The sequence below is a fragment of the Euprymna scolopes genome, chromosome 7 (genome assembly GCF_053919585.1).
Source record: "Euprymna scolopes isolate OS-2025 chromosome 7, ASM5391958v1, whole genome shotgun sequence".
Lineage (NCBI taxonomy): Eukaryota > Metazoa > Mollusca > Cephalopoda > Sepiida > Sepiolidae > Euprymna > Euprymna scolopes.
Window position 1 is genome coordinate 158166875 of NC_136488.1, and position 24524 is coordinate 158191398.

A 24524-nucleotide genomic window follows, 5' to 3' on the forward strand; every position below is an offset into this window, starting at 1 on the left:
CCTGGCCTTCGGGACAAGATTACAGTGTAGTATCTGTTCTGATGCTACAATGAACCTTTTCTATCCTCGGCCGGTAGAGGAGAAATCCTTCATGACTGAGACAATTTTTATTTTTGTTCCCATCCAGAGTGCCCTTATTGGGGGGGGGCGCTGGATTCCCCCCCCCCAAGATTATATGTTGAAATATTTAAATAACTATTACTTTTAAATACAGAAATTACATTTATAAAGTTTTTGATTTCTGTTCTTCTATGTCCATTTTTTTCCAATGTTTTTCATCAAAATGTGTAGCGTATTTTCAGCAGTTACATGGTTAGGAATCCTATACTTCGCTATAGTCTTCATTTTCATATCAGTGCAGAATACATGAATACGGAAATGAAGTTCACATAACTACTAAAAGATAATCATACTATAATGTGAATATTGGTTAAAAACTAAGAAAATATAGTAAACATTTATTTTATTTTTCAAATTTTTTTTATTTCTTTAATTCAATTTGATTCATACTTTTTGTTGTGGGGGAATCACCCTCCAAATGGACATTATATAAACCATAGACCTTTTGATCCCAGGTGTGGATTAAACACCAGCGCGACCCTCTCCTGCTCGGTGGCGTTTACTACTTTTTTCAGTTGTTTTTTTTTTTTTTTTTTTCAGTAATACATTGTTTAACCTCTATTCGGTTGTTCTGTTTTCTTTGTGGCTTATTGCAAGCCATAACACTGGCGACATAGGATTCGGAGAACGTACTCACGTTTAAAAGCAGTGTTCTAAAAAAACTAAACACTGACGACATTGGATTCAAGGAGCATACTAAAATCGAAACAAGTAACGACATTGAAAAAAAAATACTTGCGTTGAAATGGTATTCTAAAAGTACTAACGACGTCGGACTCAAATGTTATCAAGCCTAAGGAAGTGTCTAACATAACACTTGCAACTGAAAGGTTCATGGTAACTAAGAAAAAAAAACGCAGATCATTACGGAAACAAAGAGTTGCAAAAACAAAAAGCTTCGTCAAAACTTAGAAAGGTAAATATTTATACTTTTGGAAAAGAATTTGTCACTTATGGTTTTCGCTGCTAAAATCGGGCGTCATTTTTTTTTTTTTTTTTTTCTGGAGAAAAATATACACTTGATTTTTTTTTCTTTAGACAATGAACTTTTTATACATTTATGTTTTTTTCTGTTTGTTTTATTGTCTGGAGGAAGAAATAAGAAATAATAACATGGTTTTGTAAAATTCAGCGAACGTTTTGAAATTGCTAATGCTGACAAAGCAAAATGGATGAATTGAAAGTAGCGTTGGAACATTTGACCAAGTTGCATATCGATGCCGCAAAGCGTCAGTCACAATCCGGAAAACACTAGACTGAACATCAAATACGATTCGAGGAATAGCAAAAGGAATTGCAAAAACAGTTAACAGAATGTCAAATACGAACCGAGGAACAGCAAAAGGAAGTTCAAAAACAGTTAGCTGAACGTCAATAACGAACAGCGGAATTGCTTACAGAAATTGTTAAGAATAATGCGAATGCAGAAAGCAATTCAGCATTTTCTCAGAATACAATATGGACCGCGATAGACAATTTTAAATATGAGGAAAGGGAAAAATCATTCGCAGCGTATTTTTGGCGTTATGAAGATTTTTTTAATATTGACTGCAACAAATGGTCTAATCAAAAGAAAACCAGACTTCTACTACGAAAATTGGAAACGGCTGAGCATGATAAATTCGTGGATTACATCTTGCCTTGGAAAACAGCAGATTTATCATTCAATGAGACAGTAAATTTGTTAACAGAACTTTTCTTGCCGGAAACGTCTCTTTTCCATAAGCGTTGGAGATGTTTGAATGTGGTAAAAGACAATAATGACGATTTTGCCACCTATGCAGCTGTAGTGAATAAACACTGTGATGACTTTAAGTTGTCTGAACTAACAGTAGACAATTTTAAATGTCTTGTGTTTGCGCAAGTGTTAACCTCGGGAAAAGATGCGGAAATCAGGCGCAGAGTCCTTACAAAATTAGAAAATGAACCGAACTTAACACTTCAAAAATTGACTGAGGATTGTCAAAAAGTACAAATTATAAAAAAAGATGCAAGAAATATCGAAGCAAGCATCGCGAATATAAAAAAAGTAACTAAGAAAAAACCGTCGAAATGGCACAAAGACACTAACCACCGAAACTCAGAAAAACTAAAAGAATCGAGCGCTTGTTTCAGATGTGATGGAATATATTGGGTAAGGGATTGCCCATTTTTAACAAAAAGATGTCATTTATGCAATAAGATCGGTCATAAAAGTTCGCACTGTAGAAAAACTCAGAATAGAAGCCGTGTACGTCAAACCAGAACTAAGGATGTCATAGATGAAAATCTACGCAAATATGTAACGGTTAACATTTTCGGCAAGGCTATAAAATTCCAATTAGACAGTGGATCGGATCTTTCAATGATAAATCTCAAAACGTGGAAAATATTATGAAAGCCGACTATGTTAAAAACTAACAGAACGGCGATGGCCATTAATGGTACAAAAATTCATTTTGAAGGTGAATTAATTACAAACGTCACTTTACGGGGGAAAACAAAAAAACTAAGACTGTATGTGCTAAAAGATAGTGAGAACCTGTTCGGTTCTGACAGCATGGAAGAGTTTCGTCTCTAGAATCTTCCTATATTCACATTCTGCAAGAAAATAGATACACGCCCAGCAGAAACGGAGAAACTTATAACTTGTTTTAAAAAAGAATTCACAAACCTATTTACTCCTGCGATGTACAAAAATGGACGCAGATTTTAAGTTGAAACCTGGCACACAACCGGTGTTTAAAAAGAAACGTAATGTCCCGTTCGCTTTCCTGAACAAAATAAATCAGGAAATAGACAGATTAGAAAGCCTCGGTATACTGGCTAAAATTGAATAGAGTGAGTGGGTTGCTCCGGCAGTTTACATAAAGAAAAGGTCCGGGAAAATTCGCGTTTGCGCTGACTTCGCGACCGGACTCAACGGGTCCTTAGATTTTCACTATCCATTACAGAGTCCAGAAGAAGTGTTCACGAAATTAAATGGCGGCAAGGTTTTTTCTAAGATCGACTTAAGCAACGCTTACCTACAGATTCCGGTAAATGACAAAAGTGCTAACCTCCTCTGTATTAACACTCATCGGGGTTTGTACAGATATGAAAGACTCGCGTTTGGTGTCAAGGTGGCACTTGCAATATTCCAGCAAGTAATGGATACTATGCTGTCCGGCTTGGACACCACAAGCACATATCTTGATGACATTATCATAGCGAGCAAAAGCAGGGAGGAACATGAAAAACATATCAGACAAGTATTCAGTCAAATACAAGATTATGGATTTAAGATCAAAGCAGATAAATGCGAGTTCTTTTTACAAACAATTAAATACCTGGGTCAAATAATCGATAAAGATGGCAGACGCCCACACCAAGAGAGGTTGACCGCTATTAAAGAAATGCCGGCACCAGTAAACATAACTGAATTGCAGAGATTTTAGGTTTGGAAAATTATTACCAGGGGTTCATCCCAAATATGCACAAATTGCGCGCACCACTGAAAAAGGATAAGGCTTGGGAGTGGATAGAAGATTTCCAGACATCATTCCAAGAAATAAAAAGAATCCTGACTTCAAAATTATTCCTAGCACATTTCAACCCGCAGTTGGACATAATAGTAGCTGGCGACGCTAGTCAATATGGCATCGGGGCGTGCGTGCTACATCGAATGCCGGATGGCTTGAAACAGCCTATTGCTTTCGCATCACGGACTCTCTTGCCAGGGGAAAAGAATTATTCTCAGATCGAGAAAGAGGCCCTAGGAATTATAGTTGCAGTTTCAAAATTCCACCAGTTCTTGTACAGAAGACATTTTTTTCTACAAACCGACCATAAGCCGTTGATATCCATTTTTTGGATCAAAAAAAGGACTTCCAACATTCACTGCGAACCGACTATTAAGATCGGGAACTATTCTGTTGAACTACAATTTTACGATTCAATTTCTCCCCTCAAAACAACGAGCCCATGCAGACGGTCTATCGAAACTGATTCCTGCCAAAATGGAACCTCTTGAAGATTCAGTAATCACGGCACTACATATTAATAGTGATGTAAAAACCATGATAAACAATATTATCCACAAACTACCGGTCACACTTCAGGAAATTAAGTCAGAATCCCTAAATGACAATTTCATTCAAACCACAAAGCAGAAATTAACACTGGGTGACACCAGTTCAGACATTTTTTCTAATTGCGACGAAATACTGTTATACGGTGAAAGGGTTGTCATCCCCCAAACCCTTCAGAAAAGAATTCTCAGGGATTTTCACATGGGGCATCCAGGAATAAACAGAATGAAAAGCATAATAAGAAGTTTTGTTTATTAGCCAGTTATGGACCAATATATTACCGACGTGGTGAACAGATGCAAAGGCTGTATAATATAAACCTTGGCCTAAAGACTAAACAACCATGGTCGAGGATCCACATCGATTATGCGGGACCTGTGGAGGATTTTTACTACCTGATAGTAGTTGACTTTTACTCTAAATGGCCAGAGGTACTAAGATGCAAAAGCTGACCATGGCAACAACAACAAATTTTTTATTGGAATTGTTTCCTTGGTTTGGGGTTGTAGACTGTTTGGTTAGCGACAACGCTACACAGTTCACCTCGACAGAGTTCAGAGAATTCTGCAAGACGTATCAAGTCAAGCATATTATGACACCCCAGTACCACACCAGAAGCAACGGCCAGGCCGAATGCTTCGTCAATACACTTAAAAGGGCATTAAAAAAGGCGTCCAGTATCCCGACAGAAAAGGCCCTTCAGCAATTTCTGCAGGTTTACAGAATCACGAGAAATACGAACAAACTAGATGTGGGATCCCCAATAGAAATCATGTTTGGACGGAAAATAAAATCCGTATTTGATAAACTGCTACCCAAACACATAGTAGACAACAACCTCTATAATGCCAACGAAATGGTTTAATAGTGGAGATAACGTGTATTTTAGACATTTTAGAAATAACGTTTCTTTTTGGGAACAGGGCACGATCTTACAAAAAATCAGCAATGTTACATACATCATTCAGGGCCCAAAGTTCCAACATAAGAGGCACCTGAACCAAATCAGGAAACGCTTCTATGATGGATCAACAAAAAGAACCACCGCAGGACGGCAGTGAGGTGATTGAAACTGTGTATGACTGTTTTGACATAGACCCTCCAAAAGGGATGTCAGAACCGAGATGCTCCAGCAGAAAGAGGAGGCGCACAGACCCCTTGGTGGTCTGCTCCAAAAGGAAGAAATACTGATTTTCACAACTGCGGAAATCAGCTTGGGATGGAGGGGGGGAATCACCCTCCAAATGGACTGTTCTATCCATTATATAAACCATAGACTTTTTGATCCCAGGTGTGGATTAAACACCAGAGCGACCCTCGCCTGCTCGGTGACGTTTACTACTTTCTTCAGTTGTAACCTTTTTACGTTGTTGTTCCAGTAATACATTGTTTAAACCCTATTCCGTTCTTTTGTTTTCTTTTTTGGCTTATTGCAAGCCATAACACTTTTATTTTTTACTTGTTTTGATTTTATTTTCATTTCATTTTAATTAATTTTTATTATATTTTCCACACTAAATATTTTTTATTTTTTGTTACATTTATTTTTTCATACATATTCAAATAATGCTTTTGGCCTTATTTTTTTCTTATTTTTTTGCCTCAAAAAAACTAGCTCTCAAACACACATTTATGCAATATTTATCATTCAATCACAGTAGTTCCGAGCCAGGGTCTCTACCGAGATTGCGGTTCATGAATTCGTGATCTGTATGTGCAATTATCGTCACATTTTCCTAATAAAAAAAAAAAAAAACGTTTTTAATGCAAATAACATTTTATTAAACAAGGGGAATAACTCCAAAGTAAAACGTAAATTGTATTCAAGAGAGACAACTTTTTATTTTTAAAGGCAAGTAATTTTACAATTTTTTTTTTTTTTAATTAATAATTTTCAAAACAGCTTTGGGCAAACTTGGAAGTGTCCCCTCTTCACAATTTGATTTTAATGAGTTGATATCGATTAGGCATCTAACTTTCAATTTATTTAATAAGGGGGAAAGGGCCTGACTAAAAGAAAATATAGTCAAGGGAGATAACTTTCCATTTCTTAACTACAAATAATACTAATTTATATTTTTTGTTGCTGTTTTCTTTTTAAGCTTTGTTGATCAACATTTGTTTCTTTAATATATATAAATATATTTTATCGCAGAAAATACATGCTAAAATGTTCATTGATTTTGAGATTGAGTTATATTTGAAAAAAGTTCATTTTGGTTGTTCTAATTTGACTAAAATTGCAATTATCACATTAAGCTATTTTTAATGTCTGTCTATCACGCTCTTCCTCTCTCGTTATATCTTGTTTGATCTTGCCCCTCTTATTTTATATTGTATTTATCGCATATGCATCCCCCCTCTCTCTCTCGTTCAACTAACATCGAAAAGCAACAACCAAAAAAAATATATATATAAAAAATATATCCTATATAAAAATATAGGAACAATCGTTTTAAGCAAAAGGAAATATCACATTTCACCCGTAATTGGAGAGAGAATATATATATATATGAATAAAAATAAAATAAAAATACCAGCGATGGTTGACGTTATGTTGTTTTGAAAAAAGAAAACTCGAATGAATTTATGAAATGATCAACGTTTTGTCCCTATTGCAGAGGACATCTTCAGGATATTAAAAGGAAAAATGCATAAAAAGAAAACGATCATAGACCATATGAAAAGGAAAAGGAAACTGTTAGAATCCTACCCATATCGGGAATACACACACATAGTTTGCTTCCCGATATGGGTAGGATTCTAACACTGTTTTCTTTTCATTTTCGTATGGTCTATGATCGTTTTCTTTTTATGCATTTTTCCTTTTAATATCCTGAAGATGTCCTCTACAATAGGGACGAAACGTTGATAATTTCATAAATTCATTCGGTTTTTCTTTTTTCAAAACAACATTATATATATATATATATATATATATATATATATATATATATATATATATATATATATCCTTTTCTCACCAATTACGGGTGAAATGTGATATTTCCTTCTTTTGCTTAAAACGATTGTTCCTATATTTTTATATAGGATATATTTTTTATATTTCTTTTTGATTTTATATATATATATTTATTTTTTTATTATTATTACTACTACTACTACTACTACAAAAGGAAGGGTGGATCGCCAAGAACTGCACAAGACCAAAGACATGCTTTAACTAACAGAGGACAATCCATATTAACAATGGCTGAAATTCTGTTAGTTTTTGTGCCGAGGGAAAACCCTCAACTCCATTTCAAAGTTGCAACCGATTACAGTTGGAAAATACTCGACCAGCTTCTTAAGATTGCTGTAAGGCAGAGGATAGATAAATTACAGATAAGCTAATCAATAACTGATCAGTTAGTGACAGTTTTTTTGTTTATACTTGACTGTAGTGATCTGATCACTTTTTATTGTCGCTAGAAAATCTTGTAACATGCTATCAGGTTTTCCAGTAATTTTAATGTCGACTACAACGAAGACATACTTTGCCGAGAAATTTACATTTGGATTTTTTTTTACAACCTTAGAAAACGTTGCAATACGAGGAGTCTTTAATAAGTTTCTAAACTTTTTTGTACAAGCATTGAAAATTTCCGTAGACTCTTGAAAATCCAATATGTTATTGCTATATATTTTATGAGATGACTGACCAATTTTTATGATTTCAGGTTCAAATGAACAGAAATTGGAATATACCCTACTAAAGCCTGATTGTCACAGCTGGTGAGTTTCAAAAATGTAATCTGGACGTGAGGACATTTTAGAAGAACGATATGCAATAAAATTTTGTTTTTGGAAACTTGGAAAAAATGCGACAGAAACGTATGTAATGCTTCAGACTACTTTTGGACCATCTTGTATGAATCGAGCATCAGTTTTTGAGTGGCATGAGAGATTCAAGGAAGGCAGGGCGTCTGTGAAGGATGATGAGAGGTGTGGGAGGAGTAAGGAAGTTAGAACACTAGAGTTTATTGGCCAAATAAAGAATTTCATGGACAAGGACCGTCGTGTGCTATAAAGACAATAAGCGCACAGTTTGATGTCAGTGTGGGAACTGTACACACAATTATTTGCTAGGAACTGAAAGATTGGGAAAATTTGCACAAATTTTGTCCGAAGGATGCTCCATCCTTGTTATAAACTATTTGACAAAGATGGGCATTCATTAAAACAGTTCCTTGCTCTCCCGGTAGTCTAGATCTTACTCCCTGTGGCTTTTGGTTATTCCCTAAGCTCAAGGAAAACCTTAGAGACAGTCATTATGAGACAATTGAAGATACGAAACGGGTTGTGACAAGAGTCACTGACATGCTCACACAAGATGATTTCCATGAGGCCTTCCGGAAGTTGTTCAAACGGTACAGCAAGTGCATTGCAGCCGGAGGAGATTACTTCGAAGGGGACTAGAGTTTCATGTGTGTATTATCAATAAAAGTGCCTATACGAAGAAAGTCTGGAAACTTATTGAAGGCACCTCGTAGATCAATCTGTTCATTGTGTACTTTGTGCGTTATTGTTTTTTTTTCATTTCAAACATAATGATTTGCATATAGATAGAAAAGTGCGGAGATTTTTTTTCCATCGCAACAAAAGCCAGCAGAATATTTTTTAAATATCTTTTTCTCTGTTGACTGCAGTATGTTGCTGGTCCTGCGCAATTCTAGGACATCCACCCTCCCAGGCATTGCCTTCTTTCTTTGAGAAGCGGTTAGTTTATTGCTAATCACCTGAGAATTTGATGTGGCTGCTCAGGCATCCCACTTTCAAATTCTTATATCTTCCTGCTGCTAAAGAGGTTTTTACCTGTTTTTTTTTTCTTTTTTACAAAGGCCTCACCACTTATCAAGGCCTGAAGGCCACTCGAGGATAAGGATTAATGAGTGTACAGTAGTCAATGGGACAATATTGTAGTAATCGTTAGTAGTGGAAATTTGGTAAATTGGATTATTTAAGGGGATGGTTCATCAAGAATTTGTTCACCTTGGACTTGAAAACGATCATATTGTAGTCAGCTGGAAAGCAGGGAAAAGGAAAACAATTCCACAGGCGTGCAGTTCTAAGAAAGAAGCTTTGTTCATGGAATCTATGTTTACGTTTACGTTTAGGAGTGGAAGAAATTATTGATAGTCGTTTCAGCTAGATGAGTGTCTTTCGTGCAAGTCAGGCAAGGGGTGACCATAGATTGGAGCTCAGACGAGCACTTGCCATGAAAATAACGATAAAGTAGAGACAGGCTTGTAACGTCTTTTCTGTGGGAAAGAGGTTGCAGGGAAGTGAAAAGGGGCATCCCACACTAAGCTACGAAGTCTATTTTGAACTCTGTCAAGGCAGGATAAACTGCTTTTAGCAGCTCTGGCCAAAATGTGGCAACAGTACTCCATCATTGGCCGTACTTGGCTCTTATACAGGTAGAGAATTCAATATGGTTACACTACCTGCCAATAACTGGTGCATGTTTTGCAGATATTATCAGTCGATTTTATTTAATATCACAAATTCCTATATTTCCAAGAAGAGTCTCCCAAACAAGTCATATTTGCCGTCATGTTAGCAGGATACTTACTCAGTAATTATTTTTTTTCTCTCACTCTCCTTGACAAAACCGGCAACTTTCATACATTTGCCACATTTTTGCACCGTCTGTGTTTACTTTCTTATTCCATACATTTAATATTCGCTCATACATCTGCCATATGTGAATATGAACACTTCCCTTCAGAAGCCATTGTTATGTTCTAAACAATTTGATTGCCTGTTCATGTACATTTTGATGGATCGAGAGAATCGAACATAGCATCATCCAACAACAAATAACCAAGTAACAACAACTTGAAGTCTAACGAATGACAAAAAGATTTCATATGCTTATTTTTGCATCAACGAAGAAATCTGATATCACGACTGGCATTTCAAAGAAAAAAAAATTCTCATCCCTCTTTTTTACTTTTATCATCCTTGTCGTTTCTCAAGAAATTTACGCAAACTTTTAAACTTATTTCATACTAACAAACTTATTTCATACTAGCAGGGTGCCCGGCCCTGCTGGTCATAAAATATGTTTAAATATATTTTAATTCATATTTATATTATTACAGAGCCAATTCTCTATTGAATATTATATTGTACTTAATATATAGTAATGATTTCAAAAGATTTTAAAAAAAATAAAAATGACTCGGGTGCCATCAGCTAGAATTGAAACCAAAATATTTAACGCTCCAGCCAGATTCCCTATTGTTTGAGCTACTGACAGAGATAAGAAAGATTTAAAATTAAACTAGGAAATTAAATTATGAATGAATTTGCACATGTACAAAAGTAATAGAAATATGTCGGCAAGTTGAAATTTTTTTTTTTTTTTTTTTATTCAATTTTCACCCCAAACAAGGCACAGTGCCACTTTGAAGCAGGGGGCTACTATCAGGGAATTAATTAGTGGGGTCATTATGAAGGGAGAAGAGTAGAAAGATGTTTGTTAACATTACACTTGAACTTCTGCATATCATTGCAGTTGGGAAAGCAGAATTCCGGAAGGGAGTTCCAAAGACCCGCAGTTCTGGGGAAGAAACTATTGGAATAAAAGGCTTTCTTGCACCTAGGAATCTCCACTGTAAAGGGATGAGACTTAGTAGCTTGTCGGGTTTGTCGGGGGTAGTTACGTCGGGGAGGTACAAGTGTTTGCAGTTCGTCAGAGCATTCACCATTTAAGTATTTGTAGAACAGGCAGAGGGATGCAACATCTCGTCGATGGGACAGAGGTTGAAGCCTAGATGATAGTTCAGGACCTATCAGGTTGGCGACTCTTTTTTGAACCCTGTCCAGGAGCGAGAGACAAGCAGCAGATGCACCAGCCCAGATGTGACAACAGTACTCCATACATGGGCGAATGGTTGCCTTATAGAGGTATAGGATACTGGCAGGCATAAGTAGTTTTCTAGCACGGTAGAGGGAGCCAACCTTCCTTGCAGCAGCCTTGGCAATGCTCTCAATGTATCTATTCCAGTTCATATTCCCTGTAAACGTTAGGCCGAGGAGTTTAAAAGAAGTACTTTCAGGCAATGTGTTCTTGGCCATTGCTATTGGTGGTAGAGAAGGTTTCTTGTAGTCATTGAAGGAAACAAGCTTAGTCTTAGCAGCATTGAATGTGACCAACCATTTTTGTCCCCATTCCACTACGGATTGGAGGTCATCCTCTAGTGTTTCTGCCATTTTCTTGGATATGTGTTCATTTGTTTTCCCCTCATATCTGTTATAGAGAGTGGTGTCATCGGCAAATATACCCATCTCCGAAACAATATTATCAGGGAGGTCGTTTATGAATATCAGGAATAATAGAGGTCCAAGGATAGACCCCTGAGGTACTCCCGCATTTATGTCATATTGTTTGGATGTATGTCCGTCGAGGACAACTTTGATTTTTCTATTACTTAAGAAGGATTTAATTACGTTATGAATTCTTCTAGTGATTCCATATGATCTAATTTTCCTTAGAAGACCATCGTGCCATACCCTGTAAAAAGCCTTAGATATATCAAGGGCCACCGCTCTACCCTCCCCTGTTTTATCCAATGAACGGTATATACATTCAGAAACTACAGTTAAGATATCTGCTGTTGAACGGGCTTGCCTGAATCCATATTGTTTGTCAGTCAGGAGTTTAGAAGCTGATGAACATTTTTCATTTCAACTTGCCAATGTATTTCTGTATGTGTCATTCATTCATCCAAACAAAGATTTTACTCGTTATAAACCATCCTTGGTGTATGATTACTATTTCCTGATGATTTCAGTGTCATGTGACCTGAGTTTATTAGTTAAATATTTTTACACATACATACATACATACATCTATTTTATTTATATAGAAAATTAAAAAAAAATTTAAAGTACCAAATATTTTCGTACATTTCAGAATATTCCAAATTGACCATTTGAACTTATTGTTGGAAATTATCAAAGTACATATCGGTTTTAATACTGTGAAATTTGTAAGAGTTGTCTCCCTTGGACCTCTATTTTTTTATGCGTACTTTTTCAGTGATTTTGAGAGTTACTTCCCTTTATCTGTATATAAACGTCTTTTTTTTTCTTTTTTTTTTTCATTGTCTTGAAATGTAAATAAAAACATGGAATTAAACAAAAAACATGTTTACGTGTTAATTTTCTTTGTTAATATCGGTTTGACTCCTACAGTATGGATCCTATTTAAAACAAACAAGTTATGTTTTATTTTATTATTACAATAGAAAAATCATTCGCAATGTTCCTAAGCGGGGGGGGGGGGGGGGCGCAAGGCCCCTGGATGCTGTAAGGCTCTTTTTAACATCGCAGAACTATTGCAATGAAAACAAAGGACTGACTTGAAAATAATTAGGGGCCACAGAGCGCATTTTGTGGAAAAGTAAAGGACTAGATGTTAAAACTTGAAAAGAAAAGGACAAGATATTCTAGTAAAAAATATAAATTTATAACTTAATATTTTGCAGCATCAAGAATTTATTACATAATGTTATAAATTAAATAAAAAAAAATCTTAATGTTGCAATATTTTAAGTTATAAATTTATATTTTTTACTAGAATATCTTGTCCTTTTCTTTTCAAGTTTTAACAACTAGTCCTTTACTTTTCCATGTTTAAGCTTAACCATATTACTTTTCATGCTCGCATTTTTCTATTGTAATCCATGATTTTTCCAGAATTCGAGTAAATTCACTTGTTCTTTGTTTAATTTCAGTTTTATTTTTTACCCCCATAAACATAACATGCACATATGTAATACAATGTACGGTACTCGTCTGCTTTCAATAAAATCTCCCCATTTATCCTCCTTTCATTCTGTTTTACTTGTTACTTCTCTTTTCGCAAGAGCAGTGAATTGGTAGCAACAGTAATTGTTGAAGCGATGTGGTTGCTATGGAAACCAGCCATAAAAAAACGTCATTCAACTCCTTAAGTTTTTTTACGATTTTGAACACCAGTAAATTCATCATAACTTGTTTTACTGAACGAAAATTGAAAAAAACATTTTAATATAGCCGAGAAGGTGATCTATAAACTGTAATAATTGTTTGAAATTTGGTCAAAAAATGAGTGGTGAAGCTTTAAAGCAGTTCTAAATGACTAAAACTGACACTTAACCATATATTTAAACACGGTAGTCTTTGAAGGATAAACTCTAATAATTAACCATCATTTATTCCTAAATTTTAAAACTACCTCAAACTGATTGCTTTAATTTATTTCAAAATTGTAATTAAAAAATAAAATTGTTGTGTTAGGGCATGTATTTGTTTTGCAAAACTTCAATAAATTTTGTGATTGTTGCGTGGAACTCTTCAAAAAATGAAAAATAATTGCCATAAAAACATAGAAATAGAGAAGTGCTAAATAAAGCATGCTTATTATCAAACTTAAGTTTAGACGATAAGTTTATTTCAATGTTTTTTTTGTTTTGTTTGCCACGAAAATATGTGGACAGAGCATTACCAGTGTTGCTGCAAGGAAGATGGGCTCTTACACCTGAAAGTATCCTGTACCTCTACAAGGCCACCATTCGCCCATATATGGAGTATTGTTGTCACACTTGGGCTGGTGCATCTGCTGCTAGTCTCTCGCTCCTGGACAGGGATCAAGAAGAGAGTCGCTAACCTGATAGGTCCTGAACTGTTATCTAAGCTTCGGCCTCTGTCCCATCGGCGAAATGTTGCATCCCTCTGTCTACAAATATTTTCTACAAGTATTTTAATGGTGGATGCTCCAATGAACTACAAGCTTATAAGCGGTGTAAATACCCCAGACAAATCCGACAAGCAGCAAAATCCCACCCCTACACAGTAGAGATCCCTAGATGTAAGAAGGCCTTCTATTCTAATAGTTTCTTCCCTAGAATTTCGAGACTTCCTTCCAGGTTTCTTCTTTTCCAACTGTACTGACATGCAGAAGTTCAAGTGTAATGTGAACAGACATCTTACTGCTCAACTCCCTGCAACTTATGTCCCGATAGTAGCCTCTACATCAAAGTGGCACTGTACCTTGTTTGGGGTGAAAATGGAATAATAAAAAAAAAAAAAGAAAAACACCCTGCCTCATCCTGATAAAAGTTCAAACCGAACTTCAAAACCCAGTAGGTGATGCCCTTTTCTTTTCCCTGCAACTTCTTTCCCAACAAGAAATCTGTCTCTGCTCTATTTTTATTTTCATGGTAAGTGTTCATCTGAGCTCCAGTCTATGATCTGTCGCTTGCCAAACACTCGACTATCTACAACCACTATATATGATTTTTCCTACGCTCTATCTGTACCTAAATCTAAACGCAGATTCCATGAACAAAGCTTTATTCCCAGAACTACCCGCTTGTGGAACACTGTTCCACTGGCCTGCTTCACAATTGAATACAACATAGTTGCCTTCAAATTCAATGTAAACAAGGTTTTGTTGAGCCACCTTTATAAATAATCAAATTCTACCGAATTTACACCATTAACGATTACTACACTATCATCTGACATTCATTAATCTCTATCCTTGAGTGGCTTTTAGGCCTTGATAAGTGGTGCCTCCCAAGTAAAAAAAAAAAAAAATTGAGAGGTTAATAAATGTAATTAAATATCTTTCTTCATTAAAGAATGAAAAGGATTCAAAGTTATGTGATGTGTTATTTATATTTAACTAGCGGGGGTACCCGGTGTTGCCCGGGTGTTTGGAGGTGTGTGTGGTGTTAAATAAAAAAGAAACCGTGGGGATGGGGGGGGGATCAGATCGAACCCGAAGCCCTGAGGCGAAGTTTGAAAATAAAATCGGCCAGCCAGAATGAGTTACTGAAAGATGTTTAAATTGACAGGTGCGCGCACGGAAGCCGTCGAGCGTTATGACGACGACATCAATGACCAGGTTTGTTTGTTATAGGCGAAGTAAAAAAAGAAAACAACGTTAAAACTTAAGCGGGGAGGGGGGGGTCAAAACATTGGCAAACGAACGATGAAAACAGAAAAACGAACACGTGAAAAATGGCTTAAATAAGCCTGTTTCGATATTAAAATTAAAAAAAAAAAATCGGTGGGTACCCGGGTGTTTTTGGGTGTGGTCGGGGGTGGATAAACGAAGTAAAAAAAAAAAAAAAAAAAAATAGAAAAACGATCGTTATGTGAAATATAGCTTAAATAACACTGGTTCAATATTTAAATTAAAAAAAAAAAAAAAAAAAAAAGACATCTCACACCAAAATTCGAACCCAAAATGTTCAGATAATGAACCAACGCGCTAATGAACTGACCTAACGCAACGTACATAAAATTTAATCAGTTTTTCAACTATTTAAAGTAAATCAGGTTATGACGTCATCTGATGCATGCGTAGAACCGGTCGTCATCACGAGAGGACTGTTTTTGTTGATCCCCCCCCCATGTCGAAAATTGTCGATTTCGGGGTGAAAAAATTAACGTTTTTGGCCAATTTTTCGATATTTTTCATGCGAAGGATGGCGCTTCAATATGATACCGAGTTTGTGAATTTTTGTTGTGTCTGTCAAAAGTTTTTAGCAGACAAACAAACATACATACCTTTTCGCTTTTATATATATAGATAAGTTACAGTTGTGTTTAATAAAATATTATTGTTATAGTTATATAGTGCAGGGAATTGTCTGAAAATTTTAAATTATAATAACATTATTTATATGATTATGTTTTCTTAAGATCTATTTTTTTTTTTTTTGGTATGATGAACTACTAAACCAAAAAATATTTTTTTATATTTCTCCAATAAATTTTAACCGATTTTATTTTTCATTGAAAAGTTTTTTTTTTTTTAATATTTTAAAAAGAAAAAAAAATTAAATTCCTAACATTATTCATGCTTTATTTAGAAATTTATTTCAGGATGCATCTTGATGGCAAATATCAGATTTAAAAATATTTAAACATGTTTTTTTTTTCATTTTTTAACCAATTTTGTTATGATCTTTCAAATATAATAAAAATCTACAAAAGAAAACAATTACATTATTTTAATTTGTTTAAACATTGAATTTCATAAAGTGTTTGGATATTTCTAACATAGGAAGAAATTAAATTTAATGTAAACATCTTCATAAGAAATGAACATTTTTTTTCTTTAAATCCAGACAATTATTTGATAAAATCTGAAACTACAGACATTCTGGAAAAACTCAAATACTGATCACTCTTGTATTTCAAGGTTTGATAATGCACAAAGGTCGTTTTCGTCAGTCATACTTTAGAAGTCATTACACAGGGGTGGGGAGTATATATCATAACTTCCACAGCACAAAGAAATATGCAATAGTCATACATTCATACAATTTTCTGTAAAAATTTTTTCAAGTATTGAAAAAAGACACTTTATTTTTCAAATAATTTTATTCTGTCATACAACAGAAAATTCAGTTTTAAAATTCAAATTCAAAATCAAAATAATTTTGGTCAAAGTAATGCACGCGTACATAACCATCTTCACCGCCGCTGCTGAAGCTGAAGAAAAAAAAAAAAAATTTTTTTAAACTTTAGACTCATTTTTTTTACTGGTAATGTCAAATTATTTTATCAGCAATATTGGATTATTATTTTTTAAAAGTATAATTTTCTTTTCTTTTTTACCTTTTGCCATCAGGATGAAAAGCTACACTGTTGATAGGACCGAAATGACCCTTGACACGGGCAAATTCCTCTTCAAAAATCATATGGAAGAAACGTGCATCAAACTTTCCAACACGGGCAGAAGTGGTGGTAACTTCCATGGCCTCTTGGCCACCTCCCAAGACGACCTAAAAAAAATAACAGAGAAATGAAAAACAAGGTTAACAACAAAAAAAAAATAATCATTTTTTTTTTATAATAAAAAAAAAAAATCATTTTTTTTTATTATATAAAAAAAAAAAATTCTCACATTTTGTAAAAAAATAAATAAATAAAATAAAAAATATTTATTTGATTTTATCTGACAAACTTATTTAGTGTTGAATATTATCTAAATGTATAAAACTTATATTTACGTGCTAGATGGGGAAATCCAATATGATTTTCTGCTAAGGATATTCAATGCATACACTTATTATATCATGATTTGAATATAAAAAGGAAGGGAGGCACATTTTTGTCAAGGCGTATAATATTAAATCAAGATTCAATTGTATTTGAATTCTGCACAACAGATTGTATAGTTTTGGTGTTTTATCAATTAAGTCAATTACTCACATCTGATATATTCTTGAATACAACATTTTTAACATTATGTTATCCAACTAAACTAATCAAACTGATTTCCTTAACTTGCTTGCGGCTGAATCAGACAAAGAAAATGGAAATTCTATTGCAATTCAAATGTATAATTTCGCATAAAGCTTCTAGACACGTGAAAACACAAGAATGTTATTGACCGCTAACGCATGTGTTGTTTCTTTAACTATAAAAAGACAACTGAAACAATATAAAAAAAATTTGTAACAAAACAGACTGATAAAGGTATTTATTGGAAATTATTCATAAAAGTTACAGATGTGTTTTAATGAGAAAAACACTTTGGATAAAGGTCAGGGGATTATCCAAAATATTAAAACTATAACATCTATAATTTACATCATTTTCTGTTTTCATTTCTCTTCAATTACACGTACATGTAAATTTCATTTCTATTCAATTACACGTACATATAAATTTCATTTCTATTCAATTACACGTACATATAAATTTCATTTCTATTCAATTACACGTACATGTAAATTTCATTTCTATTCAATTACACGTACATGTAAATTTCATTTCTATTCAATTACACATACATATAAATTTCATTTCTATTCAATTACACGTACATATAAATTTCATTTCTATTCAATTACACGTACATATAAATTTCATTTCTATTCAATTACACGTACATATAAATTTCATTTCTATTCAATTACACGTACATATAAATTTCATTTCTATTCAATTACACGTACATGTAAATTTCATTTCTATTCAATTACACGTACATATAAATTTCATTTCTATTCAATTACACGTACATATAAATTTCATTTCTATTCAATTACACGTACATATAAATTTCATTTCTATTCAATTACACGTACATATAAATTTCATTTCTATTCAATTACACGTACATATAAATTTCACTGAACAATATTCAAAAAGAAACTGATGATGTTCGTAGTTCATGGTTTGCATTTAAACATTATTTTGATATAAAAATATTTATTCGTATTATTTGGATTCGTCAGAATACTGTTCTCATCTTGAGTGTCATTTTCATGTTTCAGTCGATTTTCAACCTTCAAGTGCATCTTGTTGAACAGAAGAATCTGTACAGAATTTCAAAAGAATATTTTTGTATTATTTGAATTCTTTGAAGTACTGTTCTCATTTTAAGTGTTATATTCGCGGTTTTGGTCGATGTACCCACCAACCTTCTTCAGGTATGTCATGTTGCGAAAATGACACTAAGTCCAAAGAATCCGAATAACCAATTCTTCTCATCTAAAAATAATATAAACAGAAAAATATCTTTTGGTTTTGTTTTTTCATTACTTGATAAATTTGTTAAAAAAAAATTAACATTTCTCTGTGATTTTGTAATCTTGCTTTTCTTAGTGTTTTTCATTGCTGCATTTTTTAAGTTAAAGAAAAAAAAAGATTTCTCTCAATCTAACCGTTTATGACCTGGTTGAACTAATTCGTTCAGTCGTAAATAAATGAATGCAACGGCATAAATAAAGTGAGAATTGATTTAAACACGCTTTGTATGTATTAGTTCAGTATTTGGGTAGATGCCAGATACCTCCAGATTGCAAGTGTCCATTGCTTACATTCAGTTGCTGCCATCTAAAATTAACAATAAATATTTTTTAAAATCATCTCCATCATAATTCGGGTCATAAAAGGTTAAAATTGTTTATTCTTAAAAGGAATTTTAGTTTGGAAATTCATTTACTTTTTGTTTTCCGAGCTGCAAAGAAAGAAAAATACTTACATGGTCTTCGAGGGAAGAAAGTGAAGCAGAATTAACAGGGCGTTCTGTCCTGTAAGTTTTCATGTGCTGCAGTGAACTAGAATCAAACAACTGAAAAACAAAAAAATTTATTTACAAGTTTGAGAAAAAGATAAATAACTAGCTTATATTTTATCTTTTATTATGCGATTTTTCTTTTGTTATATGCTCTGTAATTACAGAGAGATTTATAAATTAAAGATTGGTATTAATAAAAGATGAAATATAATTGAAAAAAATAAAACAAAACATTTTCACAGAAATAATAATTATTATAGAAAATAATTATATACATGTACATGTATATATATATCTATAGAGAGAGAGGGAGAGAAGAGATGAGAGTTGTTGGGTTAGTAATTGTAGTAACGTTGAGGTCGCAAGTTTAGTTCACAGGAGAAAATTCAATGGAGTGCACCTGAAGAAGGCTGCATCGACCGAAATGTTTCTTCACTTTTTATCTGTGTCCAAAAGTAAATCAAAATTCCATGAGCAGAGTTTCTTTCCTCGAGCTGTCCATCTGTGGAACGCAATACTGTGTGTCTGCTTCTCAGCTAACTATAACATGGTCATCTTCAAATCTAATATGAATAAATTCTGATTGAGTTGTTCATTTAGATAATCTAGCCCTACCTAAGTTCCACCATGACTGATCCTGTTGTCTCACCATCTACCTAACATTTAATTTTTATCCTTGAGTGGTATCTGAGCCTTGATAAGTGGTAACCCTCCAAATAAAAAACAAAAAAAGTGATAAGAACGGACTCAAGAGAAAGAAGGATGAATAAAGACCTGGTCAGAGATAGAATAGTTTGAAAGTCAATTTCTAAAAGCATGTAAAATGGATGTTAACCCAAATATGATTATAATTCAGATCTTGTCAATCAATTAACTTATTAATAGTTAGCTTTGTTGGTGCTTCTCCATTATAAAAGCGAAATCAAAAAGTCGAGAAAAAAAAAATTAATTTTCATTAAAAAACAATTTTATCTAATTGTCATGTCGCAATTAGTTAAATATTACTCTATTATTACATAAAATATATACTTTGACGAATCCATGATTGTGATATCCACCATTAATTGTAATAAGACATATCTGTTTACTTCCCTTGACTTCATGTTATTTATGTATAAACTTATAATCATTTCAAGAATTATTTTTATTAATAATTTTCTATCTAATCGTTTTTCATAATTTTTAAACATGTTACTAAATTCGACATGATACTTAAGTAGATAGCATTGGTTTTACTTGAAATTCAATAATTCGATTTCCGAATTTCATTGTTATAACGAAGAAGCGCAGATTTGTTTAACAGTTATCTCCCCTTGTTTAATAGTCGCAGTTATCTCCCCTTTTTGCCACTTGCGACTTGTAGAATTCATAATCAATCGCTAATTTAATTAGCGAGGTTGCTTATCCTTATAAAAATTTAATGTAAAACTGAATATCCTTAATTACATGATGACGAAAACATTTCGGTAAACATTTGATTATCTGCAAAATAAGAAAAGCTGTAAAGTAAAAGACAAAAAAAATATAGAAATGCTTTTATTTTTTGATTTTTTTTCTAAAATGATCGTGTATGACAAAGATGGTAGAGGTAGACTCCCACAAAAGAAGCACCAAAGAAATTTTTTTTTTTTTTTTTTTTGTCAATTTATGTTGCAAGCCTCAGGAGGAAATAAGGTAGAAATACCAAACACCGCTTTAACTTGCACAAAAATAGAAAAAGGTGATAGAAAATCAAAAGGTATGCAAATCCATTTCGTGTGGTGATTACACGTATACAATGAAAAATGGAAAAACACAAATTATTTATATGCTCATCAACATTTCCTCTTTATTTCAAGCTTCAGCTGATACTGCTTATACAAAAGCAGTATTGGCTGAAGAGGTCTCGAATTACTTTTAACTGGATTTTTTTAATACGAGCCTGAGTGCCCAGTGTTGCCCGGGTGTTTGGAGGTGTGTGTTGAGCAAAAAACAAAAAAACTTTTTTAAATAATGGTAATAGGCAGGCAGGCTCGCGAAGGAGGAAAAGAAAGAAAAAATAAAAACGTGACGCGTTTGCTGTTGCTTCCATCATCAAACGGGAAGTGATGTAGATTTAAATTAAGGCTAGTCAATCAAAAAAGAGGGGATGACTTTCGAAGCGAAAAAAGCGACCCCCTCCTTGTAGAAAAGTGCCCAGTTGAGGGTGAAGGCGTTTTTAGCTAATTTTTCGATATTTGTCGTTCGAAGGGTCACACTTCAAAACATTACCGATCTCGTGAAAACCCGTCACCTTTGTCAAAAGTTTTAGGCAGACCTTTCATTTCATGTAATAAATAATTTTACCAGGAATTCTTCATAAGTTTGGGGTTCGGTTTGGATTATAGCTGATGGCACTGAAGTTTTCTATTTCTTTATAAATAATTTTACCAAAAATTCTTTATAAGTTTTTGTTTCGGTTTCGATTCAAGATGATGGACCCAAGTCATCTATATATCTACTAGCAGTTCAGCCCGGCTTTGTTCAGGCCCTACGTACTGTTCATAACTTGCCCTACGTGTGAATACACTTATGTAAGATTTCAAATGTTTAAACCAAAATTTGTCTGAGTAATTTCGTAGAGACCATAGAGGTAAATTTCTTTTAAAACTTTGACCCCTTAACATTTTTTATTTTGGTCTCAAATCAGAATATAAAGTTTTACCCATGTCCAAGTTACCTGCAAAGGTCAACTCTTTCAACTTTGACCTTTTGGCAGGCAAAACTGATTAAAATGCTTGCTGCATGTCTGAATACCCGTTATGTATGTAATTTCAAATGTTTAGACCCAAAATTGGCTGAGTAGCTTGCTAGAAACCGCAAAAGTCAAATCTTTTAAACTTTGACCCCTTGGCAGCTCAAGTTTTTGACCCAAACCAATTAAAAAGCTTGGCCAATCTCTGAATACACTTTATGTAATTCAAATGTTTAGACCAGAAATTGGCTGAGTAATTTGGTAGAGACCGCAAACATCAAATTTTTTTTAAAACTTTGACTCCAATTTTGACCCCTTAACATTTATTTTTAGGAGCTCAAATCAAATTTAAAAATTTCATCCATGTCCAAGTAACTTACATTTAAAATTTCAAGTGTTTAGACCCAAAATTAGCATCGGAGTTTTTTTTAGAGTTTTCAAAGGTCAAATCATTGAACTCTGACCCTTTGATAGCAAAATTTTTGGCCAAAAGCCGATTAAAAATAAATTTCCCAAATCTCAATACTCCTTATGTCAAATCTCGAGTCTGTAGACCGAAAATTGACAGAGTTATTTGGTAGGGAAATGTACACAGACATTTTCACTTTTATAGATATAGATAACTAGCATTTCAGCCCGGTGTTTGGAGGTGCATGTTGTGCAAAAAAAAAAAAAAAAGTGGTAGTAGGAAGGCAGGCTTTGGTAACAAAAATTTTTCGACCCAAACCGATGAAAAAGCTTGTCCTATCTCTGAATATCCTTTATGTAAAATTTCAAATGTTTAGACCAGAAATTGTCTGAGTAATTTGGTAGAGACCGCAGAGGTCAATTTTTTTTTTAACTTTGACCCCTATTATGAGCCTTTCATATTTATTGTTTTGTGCTCAAATCAAGTTATTAAGTTAGATTCATGTCCAAGGAACCTATATCTAAAATTTCAAGAGTTTAGACCCAAAATTGTCGGAGGAGTTTGATAGAGTTCTCAAAGGTCAAATCATTGAACTCTGACCCCCTTAACAGCCAAGTCTCTGGCCGAAAACCGATCACATAGATTTCCCAAATCTCAGTACCCGGTATATCAAATTTCAAGTCTGTAAACTGAAAACTAACAGAGTTATTGCAAAGGAAAATGTACACAGACACACAGACACATTCACTTTTATAGATATATATAGATTTGTTTAACAAAAACATATACGTATACATAAATATATATGGAAACAATTTTGTGTTTACTATAAACTTTTTTTGCAAATATTATGCAAGTATAAATCATGTAGAATATCTCCATGAATATAATTACACGTAATAGTTAACTAAAGATGATTATCCCATTAAAAAAACCCGAAGCAACTAATAGGGAATTAATTAAAATGAATGTTTAAAAGAATATGCAAATTAGCTAGATCTTTTGCTAGTGAATGCAATTCCACAACCCAGATATAAGAAAATTGTATTTTCTTTTAAATAAATAGAAAAGAGGGTTTTAATATGAATATCGATACACACAAAAGAAAACCGAATTTATAGGAGTATAGATTGATATAAATAAATAAAATGGTTGTATAGATTGGTTTCCTAGATGTAAATCCAATGAAACTCGCGTGATTATTAAAGAGTGCTCAATGGAGGACAGAGCTGGTATATAGTCTGTTTATTATACAAACATTATTGGTTACATATGTGCATACATGTTTCAGTGAAATTTCAATTCAAAGAGATCACCTCATCAGACCAAAAAGGACTATTCCACTGAAACATGTATGCACATATGTAACCAATAATGTTTGTATGATAAACAGACTATACACACACACACTGTCTAATATAAGATGAGAATAGGACAATTTCAGTGAAAGACAATGCAAGAAAAATGACTTAAAGCATGCCAAGAAACTGCACAAAGTTAACACAAGAAAGGTTTCTGCCACAATAAAATGAACCTTTAAAAAAAAGGAATCCAATAAAATAAACACTTACAAACATTAAAAGAACTATTATTGTTTCTTACCTTGGCAGTGTTGTCCTTTGATGCTGTAACAAACATTGTCTGGTCACGAGATGGTTGGATGTCGTTTATCATTCTTTTATGATCACTCACAGACAAAACTTGTTTCCCAGTCTGGTTAAAAAAGATAAAATAAAGATGTTACATGACTAGAGAAGAAAGAACAACATTTTAGGAAGGCGCAAGTTTTTTTTTTTAAGATATAAAGCATGAGAGAGGCAGCTTGAGACAAAAGCATTTCAGCACAAAACCATATATGCAAAAAAAGCCAAAGATTATTTGAAATAGAATAGGTTGAAGAAATAATAAAAAGGCAAACTGCTTTTATTTTCTTACATGAAGGCACGGAAGCCACTCGGGGATAAGGGTTATTGTGCAGACATTTCTTTATACGACATAAGGAATGGATAAAAAAAAATTCTCGATCAGTACAACAGTACAGTACAGTCGTACAGTTTAAACAAAAGTAACCACTGTAAAGAATTCAAGGTTGAAAACATTGTCCAATTTGTCATCAGAATAGAAGAATACAATCCTGTATATTTTTTTAATAAATAAAATAAGATTTCTTTGATACTAGTCTGGGTGCCTAGC

General features: G+C 33.6%; 1 protein-coding gene and 1 long non-coding RNA gene across 9 annotated transcripts in view; one reads left to right on the forward strand and one right to left on the reverse strand.

Moving 5' to 3' along the window:
• LOC145280105 (uncharacterized) overlaps positions 1-17135 on the forward strand; it is a 124349-nt gene extending 107214 nt beyond the window's left edge. For 5 of the 8 annotated variants that reach the window (XR_013868540.1, XR_013868544.1, XR_013868543.1 and 2 more), the window contains 2 exons: positions 7850-7904; positions 16810-17135. This is a non-coding gene — a long non-coding RNA (uncharacterized LOC145280105). Of the gene's footprint in view, positions 1-7849; positions 8004-16809 lie in introns of all 8 variants that reach the window. The other 3 variants (XR_013868542.1, XR_013868545.1, XR_013868541.1) reach the window with 2 other exon arrangements.
• Positions 16541-24524, reverse strand: part of LOC145280103 (eukaryotic translation initiation factor 3 subunit I-like) — a 31401-nt gene continuing 23417 nt past the window's right edge. Inside the window, exons 6-9 of the mRNA XM_080131841.1 lie at positions 23934-24044; positions 19174-19263; positions 16797-16963; positions 16541-16670 (exon numbers count right to left, since the gene is read on the reverse strand). Of these exons, the coding sequence (XP_079987967.1) occupies positions 16589-16670; positions 16797-16963; positions 19174-19263; positions 23934-24044 (450 nt within the window). The 3' untranslated portion in view covers positions 16541-16588. The remainder of the gene's footprint in view (positions 16671-16796; positions 16964-19173; positions 19264-23933; positions 24045-24524) is intronic.